This window comes from Capra hircus, chromosome 6 (assembly GCF_001704415.2).
Source record: "Capra hircus breed San Clemente chromosome 6, ASM170441v1, whole genome shotgun sequence".
Lineage (NCBI taxonomy): Eukaryota > Metazoa > Chordata > Mammalia > Artiodactyla > Bovidae > Capra > Capra hircus.
In genome coordinates, this window is record NC_030813.1 from 20,048,980 (window position 1) to 20,070,123 (window position 21,144).

Here is a 21,144-nt window from a genome sequence, read left to right on the forward strand (position 1 = left end):
GTCAATACAGCTGTATTCGTTCATGGAATATTAGATTCAAAAATAGCATCTTTTAAAAATTGAAGTGTAGTTCATTTATAGTGATTCAGGTATATAGCAAAGTGATTCAGTTTTGTATATATATATATATATATATACACACACATATTCCTTTCAGGTTCTTTACCATTATAGGTTATTATAAGATACTGAATATAGTTCCCTGTGCTATACAGCAAGTAGGTCCTTGCTGTTTATCTGTTTTATATCCAGTAGTGTGTATCTGTTAATCCCAAATCCCCAGTTCATCCCTCCCTGCCTTCCCCTTTGTTAATCATGTTTGTTTTCTATGTGAGTCGGTTAATATTTCTGTTTTTATAAATAAGTTCTTCTGTATTATTTTTTCAGGTTTCACATATAAATGATAGTTTATAATATTTGTCTTTGTCTCTCATACTTCACTTAGCATGTTAATCTCTATTTCTATCCATGTTGCTGCAAATGGCATTATTTCATTCTTTTTAATAACTAATATTCTATTATATGTATATAAAACATCTTCTTTATCCACTCATCCGTCAGTGAACGTTGATTGCTTCCATGTCTTGGCTATTATAATTAGTGCTGCTGTGAGCACTGGGGTCCAAGTATCTTTTCAAATTAGAGTCTGTGTCTTTCAGGAATATATGCCCAGGAATGGGATTGCTGGATCACTGGTAGCTCTTTTAAGGGATCTCCATGTTGTTCAGAACAGCTGCACCAGTTTCCATTCCCACCAGTAGTGTCAGAGGGACCCCTTTTCTCCACACCCTCTCCAGCATTTACTATTTGTAGGCTTTATTATGATGGCCATTCTGACCAGTGTGAGATGGTACCTCATTGTGTTTTTGAATTACATTTTTCTAATAACCATCTTTTCTTTTATAGGAAAATGGCATTCCTACAAAAAGAGCACGAAATGATGAATATGAGGTATATCTAAAGGTTTTTATTTGTGTGTATCACTTATATTGTCTTTTAAAGACCTTGATGGTAGTCTGCATTTGTAAAGTGATGCTGAATTATTTTCCCTTGCAGAACTTATGAAAGCATCCTAATGTTTTTCTTCTAGTCTCTCTTTAAGGCAGCTAGGGACGATATTACCATTTTACTTTATTCCCTTATGGTAAAATATATATAACATGAGATTTCCCGTATTACTTATTGTACACTTTTTAAGTGTACAGTTCAGCGACATTAAATTCTTTACCATGTTATACAGCCATTACCACTATCCATCTCCAGAACTTTTTCATTTTTTCAAACTGAAGCTCTGGACCCAGTGAACAATAGCTTTCCACTCCACGTAGCCCTTGGTAACCCCTGTGCTACTTTCTGTTTATGAATCTGACTATTCTAGGATCCAGGAATATATGCTATATTCCACCTATTTGCTAAAATAAATGCATTCTAAATCCATCTTTCAAATATATGACTAATTGTTTTTGACTTAGGACCAGAACATTTGACTGATGTCTGTCTTCCCGTTTCTTTCTGTTGATACCTTTTTATCTTGCTGATTCCAGGAAACATTCCCTGCCTCTTCCTTAGCCTTCTCTTCCCTTCCTAACCTTATTGGCCTCTAGTCTCGTCTGGCTGAAACTTTTGACCCCAGCCTTTGAATACTTCCAAGCATTGCTGTGGGGCTGTTTAATTCCTATCAGCTTTTCCTGCTCCTCCATCTTGTATTTTACTAAACTGATGTTTGTCCCAATGGTCCTAAACCATCTGCACTGCAACTGCTTAGGGCATTTGTTAATATTTCAGATTCCTGGTCCATCCCATATCTACTAAGTTCATGCGGGCTGGGTAGTCTTCACATCTAACAGGTGTTCTCTGCTCAGTCGCTCAGTTGTGTCCAACTCTCTGTGACCCCTGGACTATAGCCCTCTAGGCTCCTCTGTCCATGGGATTTCTGAGGCAAAAATACTGGAGTGGGTTTCCATTTCTTTCTCCAGGCACTCTTTCAGACTTAGAAATCGAACCTCTGTCTCTTGCATCTCCTGCATTGGCTAGTGGATTCTTTACCACTGTGCCACCTGGAAAGCCCAAAACCAGTGTTCCAGGGCATCCTATACACTCTGAAGTTTAAGAATCATTGCTCTACGTAATGGACAAATAGACATTCAGGGGCTCAAGTCTTTATAGGTTCCTAGAGACTTTGAGTGTTAACCTGAAAACAGTTGTTTCAGTGGGAAAAATGTTTACTGAGTATATATAGTAGTAGTGCCTAGTCAGTCAGTTGTGTCGGAATCTATCTGACCCCGTGGACTGTAGCCGGCGAGGCTCCTCTGTCCATGGGATTCTCCAGGCAAGAATGCTGGAGTGGGTTACCATCCCTCCTCCAAGGGATCTTCCCAGCCCAGGTATCAGACCCAGGTCTCCCTCATTGCAGGCAGATTCTTTACCATCTGAGCCACCAGGGAAACCAACTTAAAATTTAATTTTTAAAACATAGTTTGTGTGTTGGTGACTACCTGATTTTTGATTTGAGATTTTTTTAAAAATTCTTTTCTATTTTCCCCACCCCTCAGGCTGTAGTAACTACTTTCCTACTCTCTTTCTATGAATTTGGCTTTTTAAAAGTTTTCAGATTCTACCTGTAAGTGGTGCCATGCGGTATTTGTCTTTTTATGTCTGACTTCTTTTACGGAGCATAATGCCTTCCAGGTTCACCCATCCTGTCACCAAGGGCAAGATGTCCTTTCTCATGCTTGGATACTATTCCCTTGTATATATAAAAAATGTATTCATTCATTTGTTGACAGGCACTGAGGTTGTTTCTGGGTCATGGCTATTGTGAGTAATGCTATAATGGGCGTAGGAGTATAAGTATCTCCTCAGTATCTTGTTTTCCTTTTTTTTTTGGATATATATACAAAAGTGGGATTGCTGGGTTATGTGGTAGTTCTATTTTCAACTTTTTGAGGAACCTCCATACTATCTTCCATTGTGGCTGCACACCAGTTTACATTTCTACCAACAGTGCACAAGGGTTCCTTTTCTCTACATCCTCGCCAGTACTGTTATTTTTTTCATGATAATCATTCTAATGGACATGGCCTGGTAATCTTATTGTGACTTTGATTTGCTTTCTTTCCCTTGATGATTAGTAATGTTGGCCATCTGTATGTCTTCTTTGGAAAAGTATTTAAGACCTATGCCCATTTTTTTTTTTTGGATGGATTGGTTTTTCACTATTCAGTTACATGATTTCTTTATGTATTTTGCTTATTAACCCTTTAACACGTATATGGCTTGCAACTGTTTTCTTCCTTTCCATAGGTTGCCTGTTCATCTTGTTAACTGTTATCTTTGCTGTGCAGAGCTTTTACTTGAGTATGTTCCCTCTTGTTTATTTTTGCATTTGTTGCCTTTGCTTTAATGTCAAATCCAAGTTTGGATTTTTTAAGAGTTAGAACAAGGATAGAAGGGTTATTTCCTTTCTTTTTACACCCCAAGGACATAGATAATGCAGTGTTAGAGAATCTGCCTGCCCATGCAGGAGACACAAGAGACAAGGGTTCCATTCCTGGGGTTGAGAAGATCCCCTGGAGAAGGCAATGGCAACCCACTCCAGTATTCTTGCCTGGGAATTCCCATGGACAGAAGAGCCCGGCAGGCTACAATCCATGTGTTGCAGAGTCACACAGCACTGAGCACACACATATAAAATCTACTGACTGCTTTTTCATCCTTATTTTCTTTTTTACTGCAACAAAAATAGAAGGGAAAAAAATAGAAAAAAGAACTGAAGGAAGAGGTAAATGTCCCTAACGCAACATTCCGAATTTGAAACATGTCCCCTTGTGTCTTTGTGATTTTCTAATAAATTTCAGCAGGCCACTTTTGGTTTGTAATTAACATTAATCTTAGAATAAACGGACTAACATTGGCTTTAAAAAATTACAGGTCATGTGCACTTTAGCCCGAGAGAAGAAAAGCAGACTGGAAGTACACTCCTAGTGCTCAGGAGCGAATGATAAGGAAGAGTGTAGTTTGCAGGCTTAAAATGCAAACCTGGTCTATTGTTCTCTTGGCGTAATTCAAGTCTCTGGGTGGGGCTTTGGTAGGTGTCGTTCTGTAAAAGGAGTGGCACTAGCTTTGTCTTCTCTGTCACCTCTGAGTATTCATCTGCATGCATTTCTTCTCTTGTAGCCAGACTTTCAGGGATGAATAAATTATTTGAGCATCTGCCATTTACTTAGGTTTTTCTTTTTAACAGCTACTTCAGACATAGTTAAACAGGTGCTGGGGTACCTCGTGAAAGAGCATAGAAAATGAAACATAACAGCAGGCCTGTATATAAGGCTGCTAAGACAGATATGAGGCGTATTTCTCAGGAGTAGTTGTTGAGAGTGCATTCTCAACGTTGTTCTTTATCTCATTATGAGTATGCAGTTTTGTCGTGGTAAACTTCCGTCTCATCTAGAAGAACTTAGAAACCATCATTATTTCTGTGGCTTGATTTATATTTAATTGTGTAAATGGCATTCTTTGAGTTAACAGCATTCCTGTTTCACTAAAAAAAACCCCAGATATTGTTTAGCAGTGCTTTAAACCAGAGGTTCTCAAGTCTGGCTGCATATTAAAATTGCTTAGAGAGCTTTTAAAAATAAGCAATGCCCTGGCTTCACCACAGAACCACTGAATTCAAATATGTAGGAGATGGGGGCTCTAGAAATCTCTTTAAAAAAAAAAAATCAATTCCAGCTCTCCAGGTGATTTTACTGTGTAGCATAGTTGAGAATAACTATATTTTATCACTGCTTCTCAAATGATCTGCGGTAAAAGACAGTTTTTTGGTTTATTTCTAATCTTTTGTGAACTGATATTGATACTTGAAAAATTACAATTAAAACGAACTATTAGAAAAACTTAATTCAAATTCCAAATACTTATTAATAGATTTGACAGTCGTAAAAATTACTTGGTCAAATTGTTAGAAATGTTTCTAAAGGAGCCGGTAACAGTCAACTTGTAGCTTAGCCCTGGTCCATGAGCACACTTGGATGAAGACTGTTTTAAACCGTTGCTTTGATAAGTTGTTAGTTACTGATAGCAGAATGGGAAGCAAGCCAACTTTAAGCATAGACTTTCTCCCTCTCTTTTTATGAAATAACTTTGTTTGTTTGTTTTTTGGCTGTGCTAGGCCTTCTGCTGTTGGCTCGGGCTCTCTCTAGCTGCAGCGAGCAGGGCCTCCTCTCTAGTTGAGGTGCTCAGGCTTCTCATCGCGGGGGCTCCTTTTGTTGAGGTGCTCAGGCTTCTCATTGCAGTGGCTCCTTTTGCTGTGGGGCACAGGCTTTAGGGAGCATGGGCTTCAGTAGCTGCGGTTCCTGGGCTCCAGAGCACAGGCCCAGTAGCGGTGGCACCCGGGCTCAGTCGTGGTGGTGCATGGGCTTATTTGCTCCTCGGTATATGAGATCTTCCCAGCCTAGGGATCAAATCCATGTCTCTTGCATTGGCAGGCAAATTCTTTACCACTGAACCACCAGGAAATCCCTAAGGCTTTTTCTTTGTAAGGCCGTTACTGTAGAAAATAATTTTTAGTCACCAGTGATCTAGAGTTTCCTTTGTTAAGTACTCTACAAGTTCAGAAATGGTAAAAAGAAGCAGTGGTTCTTTTGTAACTTTAGGGAATCCAAGATCACTAGATTTTAGTAAGCTAAACTTTGTAACTCTTTGTAAGCTTTATAACTACCTATACTGATGGCCTCAATTTTACATTATGATAGAAAAAACTTGGATTTAAATATTTTTTTATGATTTTAAAAATATTTACTTCTTGTCTGTGTATTTTCATTTAAAGCACGTAATTGATCTTCACAACCTTGTGTGGGATGAGGACAGAGATTATCAGACTTACTTTGCAGACTGGAAAAGTGAGACATTCAGCGCTCACTTTTGTTTTAGTTGGGAAGTAATTGAAACACGTTTCTTGGCTCCATTCTGATTCTGTCCCTACCTCGAAAAGGTATTTCCAGAAATGTAGCAACTTCTAACACCATGCAGTAGTGGTCAAGTAACATAATCAGGCTTAAATTCTGTTGTATTTTAACCAACTTTTTCTCTAATTTTTCAGTAGGAATTTAAGGCATAGATAGACATATGATGCAGACTTTTTACATTTTTTATAGGAAAAAAATAAAAATATTCTCATGCAGGAGATAAGTGAAAAAATAAAGATGACAACATTAAAAAAAATGTTTTCTTTGTTGTTTTTTTAAATTGCAGAATGTGTTTAACATGGTTGTGGAAGTACCTCGGTGGACAAATGCTAAAATGGAGGTATGAAATATCCTATTAGCATCAAAGGGAATAATTAATAATGATATAAAATTTTGTTTCAAGTTGTTTGTCATAATATTTTGAATTTGGAATGGTTGACAAGTTTCTTTATAATGGACAATGGAAAATATTCTTGTAAAAAAAGAAAATATTATTCCAAGCTGAATTTACACTTTAAAGAGAATATATTCTTTTTTGCCTCTCTCTTTTGTTATACACATATTTATTTAACTCTCCTTGACTCTTGTGTCTTTGAAAATAGCAAATACTTTAAGGTTTTCTTAAATAGGTTCATAGACACAATTGCAACATATTTGGGGCTGACAATTTTGGTTCCTAAGGAGTTAATTCTCTTTTAGATTAAATTTTACTCTACGAGGAGTTAAAAGTGTTTTTCTGGCCAACTCTTGATTTCTGAGTACTTTCTAAGAGCATCTGCTACTCCCCTGGTTAGTTTTTTAAATTAATAATTTTTTCTTGATTTTTCTTGATAGGTGTGAACCTATCAAGAACTTCCCTTTTGCTTTTCAGAATTTTATTGTTTCATCTTCAGTTAAGTAAGGTCCCTATTTCTGAGTGAAATTTAATTTATGGTACTTTGTTTAGTTATCTAAGTCTTCTGTAACTTTGGATGTGAAGGTAGGTATTATTTTAAATGTTTAAGTTAAGATAGTTTTATCAGTATATGGTTTGCAGATTCTATATTTGGAGAATTATTTCTCTAAATATAAAATAGTAGGTTTTTTGGTTAATATTTTAATAGGAAAAAGCAGTTAGATTCTTCTTTTGCTCTTCTTGCTTTTGGTATAATGTTTTATTGTTCTTGGCTACTCTCTACCTCACTTGGGTGTAGGATCAAGAACCTATGAGATCTTGCCTAATTTAAGCAGTGTTTATTCATTCAAATATGGCTTCAATTATTTTTTGTTTACTTTTGTAGGATAGTTTTTGGTTTTTTTTGGCATGGCAATTTGAATATGTTTGATTGAAAGGGAACTTTGAAATGAAATCACTTAGTGAAAAATATTTATTATAAGATTGATGGTAGAAAACCCAAGTAGTAACAAAAAAGCAAGTTGATTAATCCTTATCTTCTTGCCATTTCAATAATATTTATTATTTGTGTTAAAAATAATGAGTTCATAAGTAATAGAGTGCCAAAATATATTATCTGACGTTTCCTTTCCAGTTTAATACAAAACAGTAAATTAGAAATAAGAACCAGCTTAACTTATTTTTAAAGTTATCTTTGAACAATAAGTTGGAATACGAATATTTAGTCTGATAATGGCAGATCTAAAAATCCTGTTTGAATATAGGATTAACCATTTCTTATGTCCCACACCCCTTTTCTCCCACAATCTGCTTAGATTGCCACAAAGGAACCATTGAATCCCATTAAACAAGATGTAAAGGATGGCAAGCTTCGCTATGTGGCAAATATCTTTCCTCACAAAGGTTATATATGGAATTATGGTGCCCTCCCTCAGGTAACATTTCTGTTATAATGGTGAAACTTCTCTGTCTTTTGAAAAAATTGCCTTGTAAATCCTGTGAACTGCTTGAGTTTAAATTAAGGACATGTCAGTGTGAGAGATTTGTAAATTTAAAATTTTTTTAATGTGGAATTTTATCATATCAATAAATTTTTTTTCAAACTGTATGTATGTCTGTACTCAGATTCTCAGAGTTAGATATTTAGAATACCCATATTTGGCATTTTGAATACATTTCTTTTTCTGGGCTTGGCTATTAAGAGTCAGTGGAAAATATTTTATCTCCTTCATCTGTAGTCATTTTTTTGGATATGACAAGTTATGCTCTTATATACATTCATACATGAAGCATGAATTTTATTTTTTAAACTTTAACAGATGAACCTATTAAAATTGTTACCTCTTTCAGTACTCATTGTGAATTGAATAAGGCAACTTAATTATATACTATTAAGAATTTATGATTTTTCAGTAGGAAGCAATGAAAACAATGGCTAAGTGATGGTAAAGCAGCATTCCTATTAGAGAGTAACACTTACTATTTGCTTTTCTTCTTTTTTTCTCCTTTTTTGTTTTTCTCTCATGTTTCCTCATTCCTAGGAAATGGTAACTCCTTCCAGATAATTTAGTGAGTAAAATTCAGAATATGCAGAATCAGAAGTCTAGGTTTGGAGACGTAGAGAAGCATCTGCCTTTATGTTTATAAAAACCTTTAGAGCATCTGTCTATCTGGATATTTTTATATTTTAATTTTGTTTATTAATTTTAATATTTTGTGTGAAATTCCAAGATGCTGTTTGGGAAATATCTGAGAAAAGGGGTTCTTGTTTTATCTAACTCAAAAAAAAAAAAAAACAAAAAACCCCAGCTGCCCATGTAGAATAAACAGTTACAGGAAAAGAAAAAAGAAAATTATTTTCTAAAGAGTCAGACTGCCTTTGATGGCACTTAGACCACCCACATGGATACATTCTTGGTTAAAACAGGCGCTTCTAAAATGGTGTGCTAAGAATGAGGATGTTTGTTGAAACTAAGACCACAGGATTTCTGACTTCCCAGGTGCCTAAGTAGACATTCTGTTTGACCTGGCAGTGAAAGGGTGAGAACCTTTTTGTTAAGCTTAGGGGATACTGTGTGCAGAAGATGGAGAGATGAGGAGAGGGCCTAAAAAGCCACTGAATTAAAGGAAGACAAAAATAGACCTTTGGAAAGTAGAGTAGTTGTTATTTAATTGATGAGTCGTGTCCAACTCTTTGCGACCCCACAGACTGTAGCCCTCCAGACTCCTCTGTCCATGGGATTCCCCAGGAAAGAATACTGGCGTGGGTTACCATCTCCTTCTTCAGGGGAAAGTAGAGTAAGCAGAGGATAGACTAAAGCTTATTAAACAGTTATTAAGGATTTATGTGCTAGACAGTATTTAGGTGTTGGGTAGACAAAGAAAAATGAGATATAAGATCAGTACAGCATAAGTGAGGACTTCCCTGGTGGCTCAGACGGTAAACCGTCTGTCTACGATGCAGATGACCCGGGTTCGATCCCTGGGTCGGGATGATCCCCTGGGGAAGGAAATGGCAATCCACTCCAATACTATTGCCTGGAAAATCCCATGGACAGAGGAGCCTGGTAGGCTACAGTCCATGGGGTCACAGAGAGTCAGACACGACTGAGCGACTTCACTTTCACTTCACAGTGTAAGTGACTAAGAATGTTGATTTTAGAGCCAGCTTGCCACCTACTAGTAATGTGACTTCGGGCAAGTTCTTTTGTTTTTCTAGGCCTCACTTTCTTCATCTGTAACGGAGAGATGATAAGATACTGTATATGGTCCTGTTGAGGTTAAATGAGTTATTGCATGTTCATGTTAGAATAATGCCTAATGGATAGTGATCACATTGTTGTTACCACTGATACTTTTACTATTATATGGTCTTTTTTTTTTTTTTTTGAGCATTTATAGTCTCCTGGAGGTGGGATGATCAACCGCTAAATTAGTGGCTACAGTGGAGCATAATAGATTCTAATTAACTCATCTTTTGTAATTCATCTATTTAAAGTCTTGACGTATTTTGAATTCCTCTGGATGTATTTGAATGTTTAAGGTGCTCTTACATGCTATTATATTAGTCTGTAAGGTGCAATAGTTCTTCGACTAGAGCAGAAATTAGACTGTTAATCTTGGTTCTTAATGTCCCCTGCATTCACCACTGCCTAATGAAATTTCATACTCCACCCAGTATCCAAAAATACCATTTTTGTCCATATGAGAACCTTTTAATGGCTTCCTATTGCTGAAAGGATAGAATGAAACATTCCCAGCGTAGCTCCTCAACCCTTCATGGTCTGGCCCTGCTTCCCCAGCCTTGTTCTGCGGCCTTTGTCCTCCTCATTTCCCTCCCACCACAGCAGCATCTTCAGCGTCTCCAGTTGCCCTTGTCATTTTCACACCAGCTCTTCCTTCGCAGAGCTGCTCATTTCTTCAGGACCCATTTCTTGAGTACCTGATGTTTGCCAGACCATGTTCTAAGTACTGGAGGTAGAGCAGTGATGACAGTGACAAAAATTCTTATGGAACTTTTATTCTAAGAGACAGACAGACACACACAAAAAAGTAAGAACGTATAGGATGTCAGATGGTGGTAAGTGTGTTGGGGAATAATCAAACAGGAAATGGGTCTAGGGTGTGTTGGAATTGTTGCAGTTGGGAGGAAGACCTCAGTGAGGAGCTATTTTCTAAGAGGAGACCAGGAGAAAGTGAGAGGGTGGCATCTTAGGAAGTGCGTGCCATCCCAGGCCATTTAGAGGAACTCATCAAGAAACATGAGGTATGAAAGTCTAGAGGTGGAAGGAGGGCTTGTGTGTCTGAGTAGCAGAAGGGAGGCCACTGTGGATAGGATGGAAGTGAGGAAGAGGAAATAGACCTGTATTCTCTCTGCCATTTTTAACCAGAGATCTTACTCTCTTTTTAAACCTAAACTGATGTTGTTGTTATCGTTGGTGGTGGTGGTGCTATTTGTGTGTGGGTGTGTGTGTGTGTGTGTGTGTGTGTGTGTGTGTGTGTGTGTGTGGGTAGGTGGGTGAGTGTGTGTGGGTGTGGGTGCGTGTGGGTGTGGGTGTGTGTGTGTGAGAGTCCTCAGCAGAAAAATGTACCATAGATTGCGCAGAAGTTAAACACCAAGCAAAAATAACGACACTGATTCATGTTTATATGAAGTTGAAATTAAGGCAGTTGTTTGTGGACAAGGTAATGTACCAGTGAAGAACTCACCTGCCGATGCAGGAGATGCAGGTTTGATCCCTGGGTGGCAAAGGGCCCCTGGAGAAGGAAATGGAAACCCACTGTAGTATTCTTTCTGAAATTTCATGGAAATTTCATGGACAGAGGAGCCTGGTAGGCTGTCACAAAAGAGTCATACACAACTTAGTGACTAAATAACAAGTGTACCCAGTATTTTTTTTGCTTCCTTGTCAACATTAAGACAGAGTGAGCCTGTTAAATTGAAAGCCAGCCCCTGGCCCATTTCTGTTTTTGATCTCATGTCCAGCTTCTCCTTCTGCTCCTCCTCCTGCTCCCTAACCCCAACGCTGACCTCCTCATGATTCCTCTGAGGCTCTAGGCATACTGCTGCCTCAGGCTTTCACACTCCCTGTGTCCCCCGCTCGGGATATGTTTTCCCAGTGTACACACGCCCTCCTTCCTTCATTGTGCTCATCAGTTGCCTCCCTGCTGATGTCTGCCTCGAACATCCTTTACTGTTTTAGCCCCATGTACTCCCATCGTTTTTTCTTACTTTTTTTTTCCTTTTCCGTTACACCTGTCAACTTCTGACATGCTGTATAATTTGTGGTGGTTTAGTTGCTAAGTCATGTCCGACTCTTGAGACCTCACGGACTGTATGTACCCTGCCAGGCTCCTCTGTCCATGGGACTCTCCAGGCAAGAATACTGGAGTGGGTTGCCATTTCCTTCTCCAATATATAACTTAGTTGTTAAGTTTATTGTAAATGTGTTCTAGTTAGAATGTAGTCTCGTGAGGGCAGGGATTCTGTTTGTTTTGCTTGCTGTTGTCTTTCACCTGCCCTGTTTAGTGTCTGGCACCGAGGTAGGTGATCAGGAAATATTTGGGGGATAAGGGAATCCATGAATGCATGGTGTGTACTGCATATGGTTCATAGGCATGTGTGGGTAGTTGGATTTTGCTCTTCTCTTGTGTGGGAAATTTGTTCAGAGCAGTTAGCAAGCCAAGCATGCTTGGAAGAACACTTAAGCAGCAGAATACTGCTTCAGTAGAAGCCTCTCCATTTAGTCGTCAGTGTGCTGTCATGATTTCAGAACTTCCTCTGCCTAGACTGTGTAACCCTGCTAATAACTTCTCCTGCACTGGCAGTGATGACTTCCTCAAAGTTTGAGTTTGGACTGGGCAAAAATCATCTTTGTTTGTCTTCCCCTAATTGTTCAGATTTCCCATATATTATTCAAGTATTATAACTTTCTGTGTAAGTATTTAGAAGACTCATCTGAATACTGTTAAAGGACTAGAATCACTAACCTCAAAATTTCTTCAGTCTTACTGGTATCAGTTCAGTTCAGTTCAGTCACTCAGTCGTGTCCAACTCTTTGCGACCCCGTGAATCGCAGCACGCCAGGCCTCCCTGTCCATCACCAACTCCCAGAGTTCACTCAAACTCGAGTCCTTCGAGTCGGTGATGCCATCCAGCCATCTCATCCTCAGTCGTCCCCTTCTCCTCCTGCCCCCAATCCCTTCCAGCATCAGAATCTTTTCCAATGAGTCAACTCTTTGCATCAGATGGCCAAAGTACTGGAGTTTCAGCTTTAGCATCATTCCTTCCAAAGAACACCCAGGGCTGATCTCCTTTAGGATGGACTGGTTGGATCTCCTTGCAGTCCAAGGGACTCTCAAGAGTCTTCTCCAACACCACAGTTCAAGAGCATCAATTCTTCGGCACTCAGCTTTCTTCACAGTAACATTGTGTTATTATTTTGAACTTGATTATAATTTGGTTCATTGACCCCAAGTTTCAGTTAGTACTACTTCTTAGCTTTATAACCTGGAACTAGTGACTAAATGTAACCAGGCCTATTTGTTCATCTGTGTCGTCCTGCCATCTGCCCCACAAGGTTATTGTGGAATTCCATGAGATGACCAAAAACAAGGTTAACCCGTCAGTGAGTGTTTGGTGGTATTATCTCAATGATGACACTGTTGCCACTGATATTAGCTGCTACTAGTGAAACAGCTTTTGCTCCAGATGGAAGCTGGGGAAGTACAGGTAGAGGTTGAGCAGATCTTGCTTGACTTGGAGTCAGGCGTTCTGAGTGATCAGGAAGTAGGACTCAGGAAGTCTGTATACTCAGTTCTGTACTATTCAGTGATATTTTGGAGAGACTGAAGGACCAGAGCATGGTGATTACTGATGTGTTGGTTGTTATCTATAAGATTGTAAGGTAACGATCTCAGATACCTGCATGAGGATGAGTAGATTTGTTTTAGGTTAGATCAGTAATCTGTGTATATTGAGTTTTTTTCAAAGCTTTATAGCTATGCTTTGTATTAGTTTCACATTATTTGTATTCCTCTTGAGAGATTTTTAAACTTTTTTTAAGCTTTTCATGAACCTGTGCTAAAATTTTTCTGTGTACATAGTATATATATATATGTACTACTAGGTATATGCCTATGAGTCAGATTGCTAAGTTCTGAGTTACATACCTGTTTATTTTACTAGGTATTCCCAAATTGTTTACTAAAGAAGTTGTAACAATATGCACTCCTACCAGTAATAGCGTTTCAGGCTTCTTACATAATTAAGAGTATTTAATGTTATCAGATTTTTAAAGTTTTTGAAATAGCGACTCATTTTGGTTTTAATTTGTATTTCTCTGATCAGATTGGTTATCTTTTCATATACTTATGAGTCATTCATGTTTCCTCTTAGAATCACCTGTTCCTGACTTTGACCCATTTTGTATTGTGTTGCTTTTTCTTACTTAGTTGTAGAAGTTATTTCTTAAGTCTGGATGCTAGCCTTTGTCAGTTTTGTGAAACAAATATTAAGATTAGGGATTTCATCTTCTGGATATTTCTTTGCTAGCTTGACTGCTTTTCAAGTAGTTTCCCTGCCTAGCTTTAAGCCTAGACACTTAAAACTCCACTAGAGGGTGTAAGTAAAGTTTTAAATTGGTCAAGATTTCTTCTGATGATTGCTTGAAATTCTACTGTATTTTCAAGGTAAGTTAGAAATCATTTAGTATGACTCTCTTTTGGTAGTAAAAAACCAAGCCCTGAAGATATGGAGCACTAAGTGCGGAACTAGAAATAGAGAGAACCAGTATGGTATTTTTTCTGATGAGGAAGATCATGAAGAATTGGCCCTAAAATTGACAGCATTGTTATAGGTTAAGAATTTTGCCTGTATGTATTTATTTCCTCAATAGGAAGAACTAAATAGATAGCTAAAAAGTGCAATCAGAGTTTCTGAAAAGAATGAAGACAGTTTTTGTGTCAATACGAAGAAAGACTTTTGTAGAAAAATTAACTCTGACCACAGTGGGTTATTTCATTAATTTATGAGCTTCCTGGTTACTGGTAGTAATTATGCAGATTATGAATGACCACTAACAATCATAGAGTTCAGAGATGTATCTAGCAGTTGTCTTATTGAAGACCTTCTTTTTATAGGTGAGGATACTGAGGTCTGAATGTTTTGGCCTAGGTAGTTTGTGGCTAAAATAGGACTAGAATCTAGGTATTGCCCTTTAGGCTAGAGTGACTTCTAGCTTATCACATTTGCTCCCTTCTGAGAATGAGAATGAGGTTAAGGAAGGTTCAGGAAAGGATTCCTGCCTTAGAAAGGAAGAACCTCCCAGGAAAGGACTCCTGCTTTAGAAAGGAAGAACCTCCCAGATATTTTCTGATTCTGCCTCTGGGTTTTCTAACTCCACTCTCACCTCACTTCCTTCATGGTTTCTCCAGCGCAGTAAGATTAAATTTGTAGCATTTGTGACAGGTGCTACACTGCTTTTACCATGGTGTTCTTTAGGGTATTGAGTATGTCTTCTTCATTTCTGTTCCTAACTTGTGGCCCAGAGTAGATTATCAATAAATATTAACTCAATGAATGGATGCCTGGTAATAGCATGTGAGAAGCAGTAAGGGCAACAGTAGGGAAGTACACTTAAGAGATTCTGAGAGTAAGAGAAGGAGTTTAAAGGAAGAGAATCATGAATAAAGTTATATCTGAAAGTAATTGCAATTCAGTTACCATACTAAAATTTAGGCTTTGTAACCTAATGATTCATAGCAAGTGTTCTCATCCTGTTGCCTCCATTTAGAATCTGAGTGTGGACAAGTTTAAACTCTGTGCTTCAGTTCACTTATCTGTACAATGGGGTTAAGAGTTGGCACACTCTTCCTGGTATACATGTATGTCTGTGTGTGTATGTATCGCTTAGGTTAGCTCTCACCTGTAACCAATATGTAAGGTTAACAATTGTGTTTACTATTCTTATATTAATTATGTTAGTATTCGAGGGTAATGAAATGTAGTTAGACTTACTGTGAATGTAATTAGACTTAATGTAGTTAGATTTACTGTGGGGTTTGTTTTTTTTTTTTGGTATAGTAAGTTAGCTTATTCCTGAATATGCTATAATTAGAATCAGAAAGAAAACATTAGAGTTTATCTATAGGGTGGGAGGAGAAGGGGACTACAGAGGATGAGATGGCTGGATGGCATTATCGACTCGATGGACATGAGTTTGAGTAGACTCCGGGGGCTGGTGATGGACAGGGAGGCCTGGCGTGCTGCCATTCATGGGGTCACAAAGAGTTGGACACAACTGAAAGACTGAACTGAACTGAACTGATAGGGTTTAGCTCTAAGTAGCATTCCTTTTAAATTATCTGTGTAAAATTAGAGGAGCCAGGCTTAGATAATCTGAAATTCCAGATAAGATTCTTGAGATGATGTTCTCTGCATATCTTATAAATCTGAGAGGATTAATTTAAGGGAACTCCTACAGTTCTATTCAGAATCAGCTAATTATGAGGGTTTTGAGGAAGGATGGTGCATAAGGGATCTTTAAACTTGATAATAAATTTGTTATGCTGTTCATTTATAAAAATGCCCATGTATATAGTTTGTAGGCAACAAGGTGTAATTTCTTCAGAAAACTAAAGAGTTGACATCTTTTCATGCTTTTGTCAAATTCTTGAGATTTGATGAAAAGGTGGAGGATCTTTTAAATGGAATGAAATGAGACAAAAATGAATTTTTCTTTCCTTTGGTAGATACTCTCTTGTTCTTTAGTTTATGAAGGGAAAACTGGGTTTGTCCTATTAGAAGTCATTTAAAGTATAGGAGGTTTATTTTCAAACCTGGAAAGCAAGACCCAATGCTGTTACCATGTCAAAGAAAGCAAAAATGGAAGCAGCCTTTCAGACATTTTGTAGAAACAAGGGCAACGACAACAGGAACATCTGAACTGAAGCTCCAAATAAGAGTGAGCATGAATTTAGACAAGGACTAAACTTGGAAGAAGAGTGTGTTTGGAAATACCACCCACTTTCAGATGTGATTATACAGACAAATGAGAGACAGATGGGAGGAAATAGTATAAATCTGTTTTAATTATTATGATGCTTAAGAATGTACTGCCATGTTGGCACTGAGCCTATTTAATTTCTGAGAATTTTTTCCTTGGATTATGACTATCTGTAAAACTTCATGATAATGTGGAGAGATTGTAGAGAGTATTAACCTGTATTCCACCCCTACTTCTGTTTTTTAGACTTGGGAAGATCCCCATCGAAAAGATAAGAGCACAGACTGCTGTGGAGATAACGATCCTATCGATGTTTGTGAAATAGGCTCAAAGGTTTGTTTCATAGAGTGTTGTTCTAACATGTGTTCTACTTTAGTCATGCCGTGAAATTTCAGTTCTTTTCAGAAGGCACCAGTTCTTCAACTCTTCAAAGTTCTTGCCTGTTTATCCCTCTCGTAAGTGAAGTGAAGTCGCTCAGTCGTGACCGACTCTTTGCAACCCCATGGACTGTAGCCTACCAGGCTCCTCAGTCCATGGAATTTTCCAGGCAAGAGTACTGGAGTGGATTGCCATTTCCTTCTCCAGGGGATCTTCCCCACCCAGGGATTGAACCCGGGTCTCCCGCATTGCAGGCAGACGCTTTACCATCTGAGCCACCAGTCCTTTTTTGTATCTTTACTTCCTTCTCTTAAACTATGGGTTGGTAAACCCTAGCCCATGGCTAGTCAAATCCAGCTTGCCGCCAGTTTTTATAAAGAAGACAGCTCCGGCCTTTCATTTACATATTGTCTGTGTGCTTTCGCACCACCACTGCAGTTGAGGAGGTTGGAAGAAGACGCTACAGTCCGCGAAGTCTCAAGTATTTGCTGTCTGTCCTCTTACAGAATGAGTTTGCTGAGTCCTGCTTCGTTGTCCTTGCCCATTATCTGGGCAGGATGTTCAACACTGATGAGAACTAGCTGGTGCTTTTTTTCTGTGCCTGCTTCCAGGTTACTGGGGACAAGCAAAACTTCCACTCTCATAGGTTACTACTGCCTGCAGGATTCTGTGTGTCTTCACTCACATTCTTTCTCCTGTTTTCTGCTGCCTTTATCGCCAGTATTTATTGTTCTCTGTTAAACTCCTTGTACTTGGTTCTCACTCTCAGCAGAGCATGTTGTCTTTAATTTTACAGAGCTCCTAGAAACCCGCAGATAAGCATCCCTTTACTCTCCCCTTTAGGCTCTCTAACAGATGTGCCTGCAAATATTCCTCCTTCCCTTCCTTCTGTTACTGAGACCAGGACTTCCCCTGGGTTCTCAATCCTATCCCTTCCTGCCGTTTGAATGACACTATTTTCTTGACTCTTCTCTGTCCTGTATTTACAACTGCCCTTGCTTAATTAGGGGCTTCCCTGATAGCTCAGGTGGTAAAGAATCCGCCTGCAATGTGGGAGACTTGGGTTCAATCCCTGGGTTGGGAAGATCCCCTGGAGAAGGGAAAGGCTACCCACTCCAGTATTCTGGCCTGGAGAATTCAGGGCATATACAGTCCATGGGGTTGCAAAGAGTCGGACACAACTAAGTGACTTTCACTTTCACTTTTCTTTATTGACTTCCTTCCATATTCCCTTTCATAAGAAGACTTGTAAAAAGAGCAAACGCTCATCTCTATCTCCTCCTTCCCACTTAATCTTCAGTCAGTTTAAAATTGTTTTCATCCCCCCATTATTTCAATGAAACCGCTCTCACAAAGGTCATTGGTAGCTTTCTTTTAACCAGATCCAACCTGCCCGTTTCATATGTTTTGTATAACTTGAATTTTACCTTGGAATTTTATGCCTTAACCTCATCTTCCTTCTTCTATCAGTCTCTTTGCTTGGCTTCAGTTGTATCAGAGTGACTGGAATCTCCTCTGATTCCTCCTTGGTCTCCTTTGTAGGCTGCCTTTCTTCTGCCTGCCCCTTAAGCGTTTCTTAGCCTGAGATTTGAGCCATTGTTCAGCTCTTTTTCTCAGGTGAGGACTCCCTTGGTGATCCAGTCCCAGCCGTTTGTGGTTTTGCTCTCACATTACTGTCTCCAACTCAGACCCACATCCTCAGCTATCTGCATTAACACTTGACTGTCTCCCGGGCATCTCACACTTGAGTCCAAAACGGAATTCCTCGTTTCCTCCTCTCCGCGTTACTCCTCTCAGTGAAGGACACCTGTCTTCCTTCCCTCCTCGCCTCCAGACTCTTGAGACAGAAACTGAGAAATCTTACAGCTCACCCTTTGCTTCTCTTCATCCCATTAGTCTTGAAGTACTGACTCTGTGACCTAAACAGCCTTTAAATCTCTTCCTTTTGCATTGTCACTGGAGCTAGCTTTGTCTAGGCCTCAATTATATGGCACTTGAATTATTCCTGCCATGGCCCAGTTTCCTTGCTGAGTCTTATTTTCCCTACCATTATTCATAGCAGACTGTTCTCCTGCTGTGTCCTTGTTGAGGCCTTGTCCCCTGCTTCCTGACTTTCTCTCCCGCCGCTCCTTGTTTGCACGCTGCCTTGTAGCTGTACTGCACTTTAATTCCCGTAACGTGTCTGTCCTCACTCAATACAGGCCTTCACAAAAACCGTTCCCTCTGCAATGGAACACTCTTGTTCCTTCACTTTGTCTTACTTCCCGCTTCTTTTCACTGCACATCCCCCTGCTCATCCTTTGATCTCAGCTCTAGCATCACTTCTTCCTGGAAGGCTCCCTTTACCCGCCGTAGACTAACATACCAGCTCTTTGGTCTGCGCTTCCTTAGTACTAACTGTCTGTGTTGTTAGCCTCATTGTCTCCTGTCAGATGGCTGTGAGCTCTCGGAAGAGAAGACCCACCATTGCAGGGTTTAGTTCAGGGTCTGGCACAGAGTATGTGCCTAATGAAAGACATACCGAGCGTGGTCACTGCTTGAATTGTACCCCACTCCAGTACTCTTGCCTGGAAAATCCCATGGACAGAGGAGCCTGGTGGGCTGCAGTCCAGGGGATCGTGAAGATTCGGACACGACTGAGCAACTTCACTTTCACTTTTCACTTTCATGCACTGGAGAAGGAAATGGCAACCCACTCCAGTGTTCTTGCCTGGAGAATCCCAGGGTCGGCGGAACCTGGTGGGCTGCCGTCTATGGAGTCGCACAGAGTTGGACACGACTGAAGTGACTTAGCAGCAGCAGCAGCAGCCAAGATCAAGTCAGTTATCTCTGGAAGTTCATATTAGCACCTTTAGGCATCCAGACTGTTGTTTTAGTAAATAGTTTCCTCTGATTCTTCGTTGCTTGTTTATGTGCTGTGATGCTTTGTTACTCTCTTCTTTCCTCTTTCTCCTCTTCCTTTTTCTCCTTTCTTACTCCTGTTTCCTCCTCTTCATCCGCTTCTTAGATTTTCTGTGCCTCCTTTCACTTTTTCTTCTTGTTTTTCCACTTCTTTTTTTCTTCCTTATACTCTGTCTGCCCTCTCCCTCCCTTTTCTCTTTCTCCCCCCTGTCCCCTTCTCCTTTCCTGCAGAAGAGATCTGCATCCAATCTTCATTTCTAGTTTTATACCCAGATAAGGACAGACAGGGGCTAGAGTTCATTTGTGTGTGTCACTCTATAAGTCTTCTGTCTCTCCAGCAGAAAAATAGCCAGATTGTTTGCTTTAGTTCAGACTAAGCTATAGTTGAGAAAATTTTTTGGACATTTTCTCTCCAGTGGGATAGTAAAGGATATGTAAAATGCATAGATTAGAAGGAAGAATATAACTATTTTAATGAGTACCTCCTCTCTTCTATCTTATAATTGATGGTCTGTTATATTACTTTGGTCGTTTTCCTGTGTCTTCTTTGTGATAAGAAGAGTCGCTAAATTAAGTAACATTACATTGATAGAAAGGTTATATAGTAGAAAACTCTTCTTCTTTTGTTGAAAATTTATTTTATTGAGATGTAGTTGATTTACAGTATTGTGTTAATTTCCTCTTGGAGCAGTGATTCAGTTTTATATATATGTGTGTACACACACACACACACACACACATTTTTTTCCTTTATGGTTCATCACATGATATTGAATATAGTTTCTTGTGCTATATAGTGACATCTTGTTGTTTATTGATTGTATAGAATATATAATAATTTGCATCTGTTGATCCCAGAATTCCTCTGCAGGAGACTAGGGTTTGATCCCTGGGTAGGGAAGATCCCCTGGAGGAGGGCATGACAGCCTACTGTAGTATTCTCTCCTGGAGAATCCTGTGACAGAGAAGCCTGGTGGGCTATAGTCAGTGGGATTGCAAAGAGCTTGACATGACTGAAGTGACTTAGCATGCATGCACACATAGGAGAAATTGTATGGTATTTGTCTTTCTCTTTCTGACTTAACTTTATTTAGTATGATCATCTCTATGTCCATCCATGTTATTGCAGATGGCATTATTTCATTCTTTTTATGGCTGAGTAATATTCCATTGTATATATGTACCATATCTTCTTTATCCATTCATCCATCAGTAGACATTTAGGTTTTCGATGTCTGGCTGTTGTGAATAATGCTGCTATGAATATAGGGGTGCATGTATTTTTTTTGAATTATAGCTTTGGCTGGATATATGCCCAGGATTGGGATTGCTGGATTATATGGCAATTCTATTTTCAGTTTTTTGCGAAACCTCCATAGTGGCTATACCGATTTACATTCCCACCAACAGTGTAGGGGGTTTCCTAGAAAACTGTTACTCTGAAGGTATAATCCTTGGAGCCACTTGGCTCGTATAAGATGCAGGTTGTTAATTTAAA

The 21,144-nt window shown here is 39.1% G+C and overlaps 1 protein-coding gene across 3 annotated transcripts in view; it reads left to right on the forward strand.

The window, feature by feature from the left end:
* PPA2 (pyrophosphatase (inorganic) 2) overlaps positions 1-21,144 on the forward strand; it is a 115,417-nt gene that overhangs the window by 19,806 nt on the left and 74,467 nt on the right. For 2 of the 3 annotated variants that reach the window (XM_018049246.1, XM_018049245.1), the window contains exons 3-6: positions 907-951; positions 6,253-6,306; positions 7,677-7,796; positions 16,614-16,700. In XM_018049246.1, coding sequence (XP_017904735.1) covers positions 907-951; positions 6,253-6,306; positions 7,677-7,796; positions 16,614-16,700 — 306 coding nt within the window. The remainder of the gene's footprint in view (positions 1-906; positions 952-6,252; positions 6,307-7,676; positions 7,797-16,613; positions 16,701-21,144) is intronic. The other variant, XM_018049247.1, reaches the window with a different exon arrangement.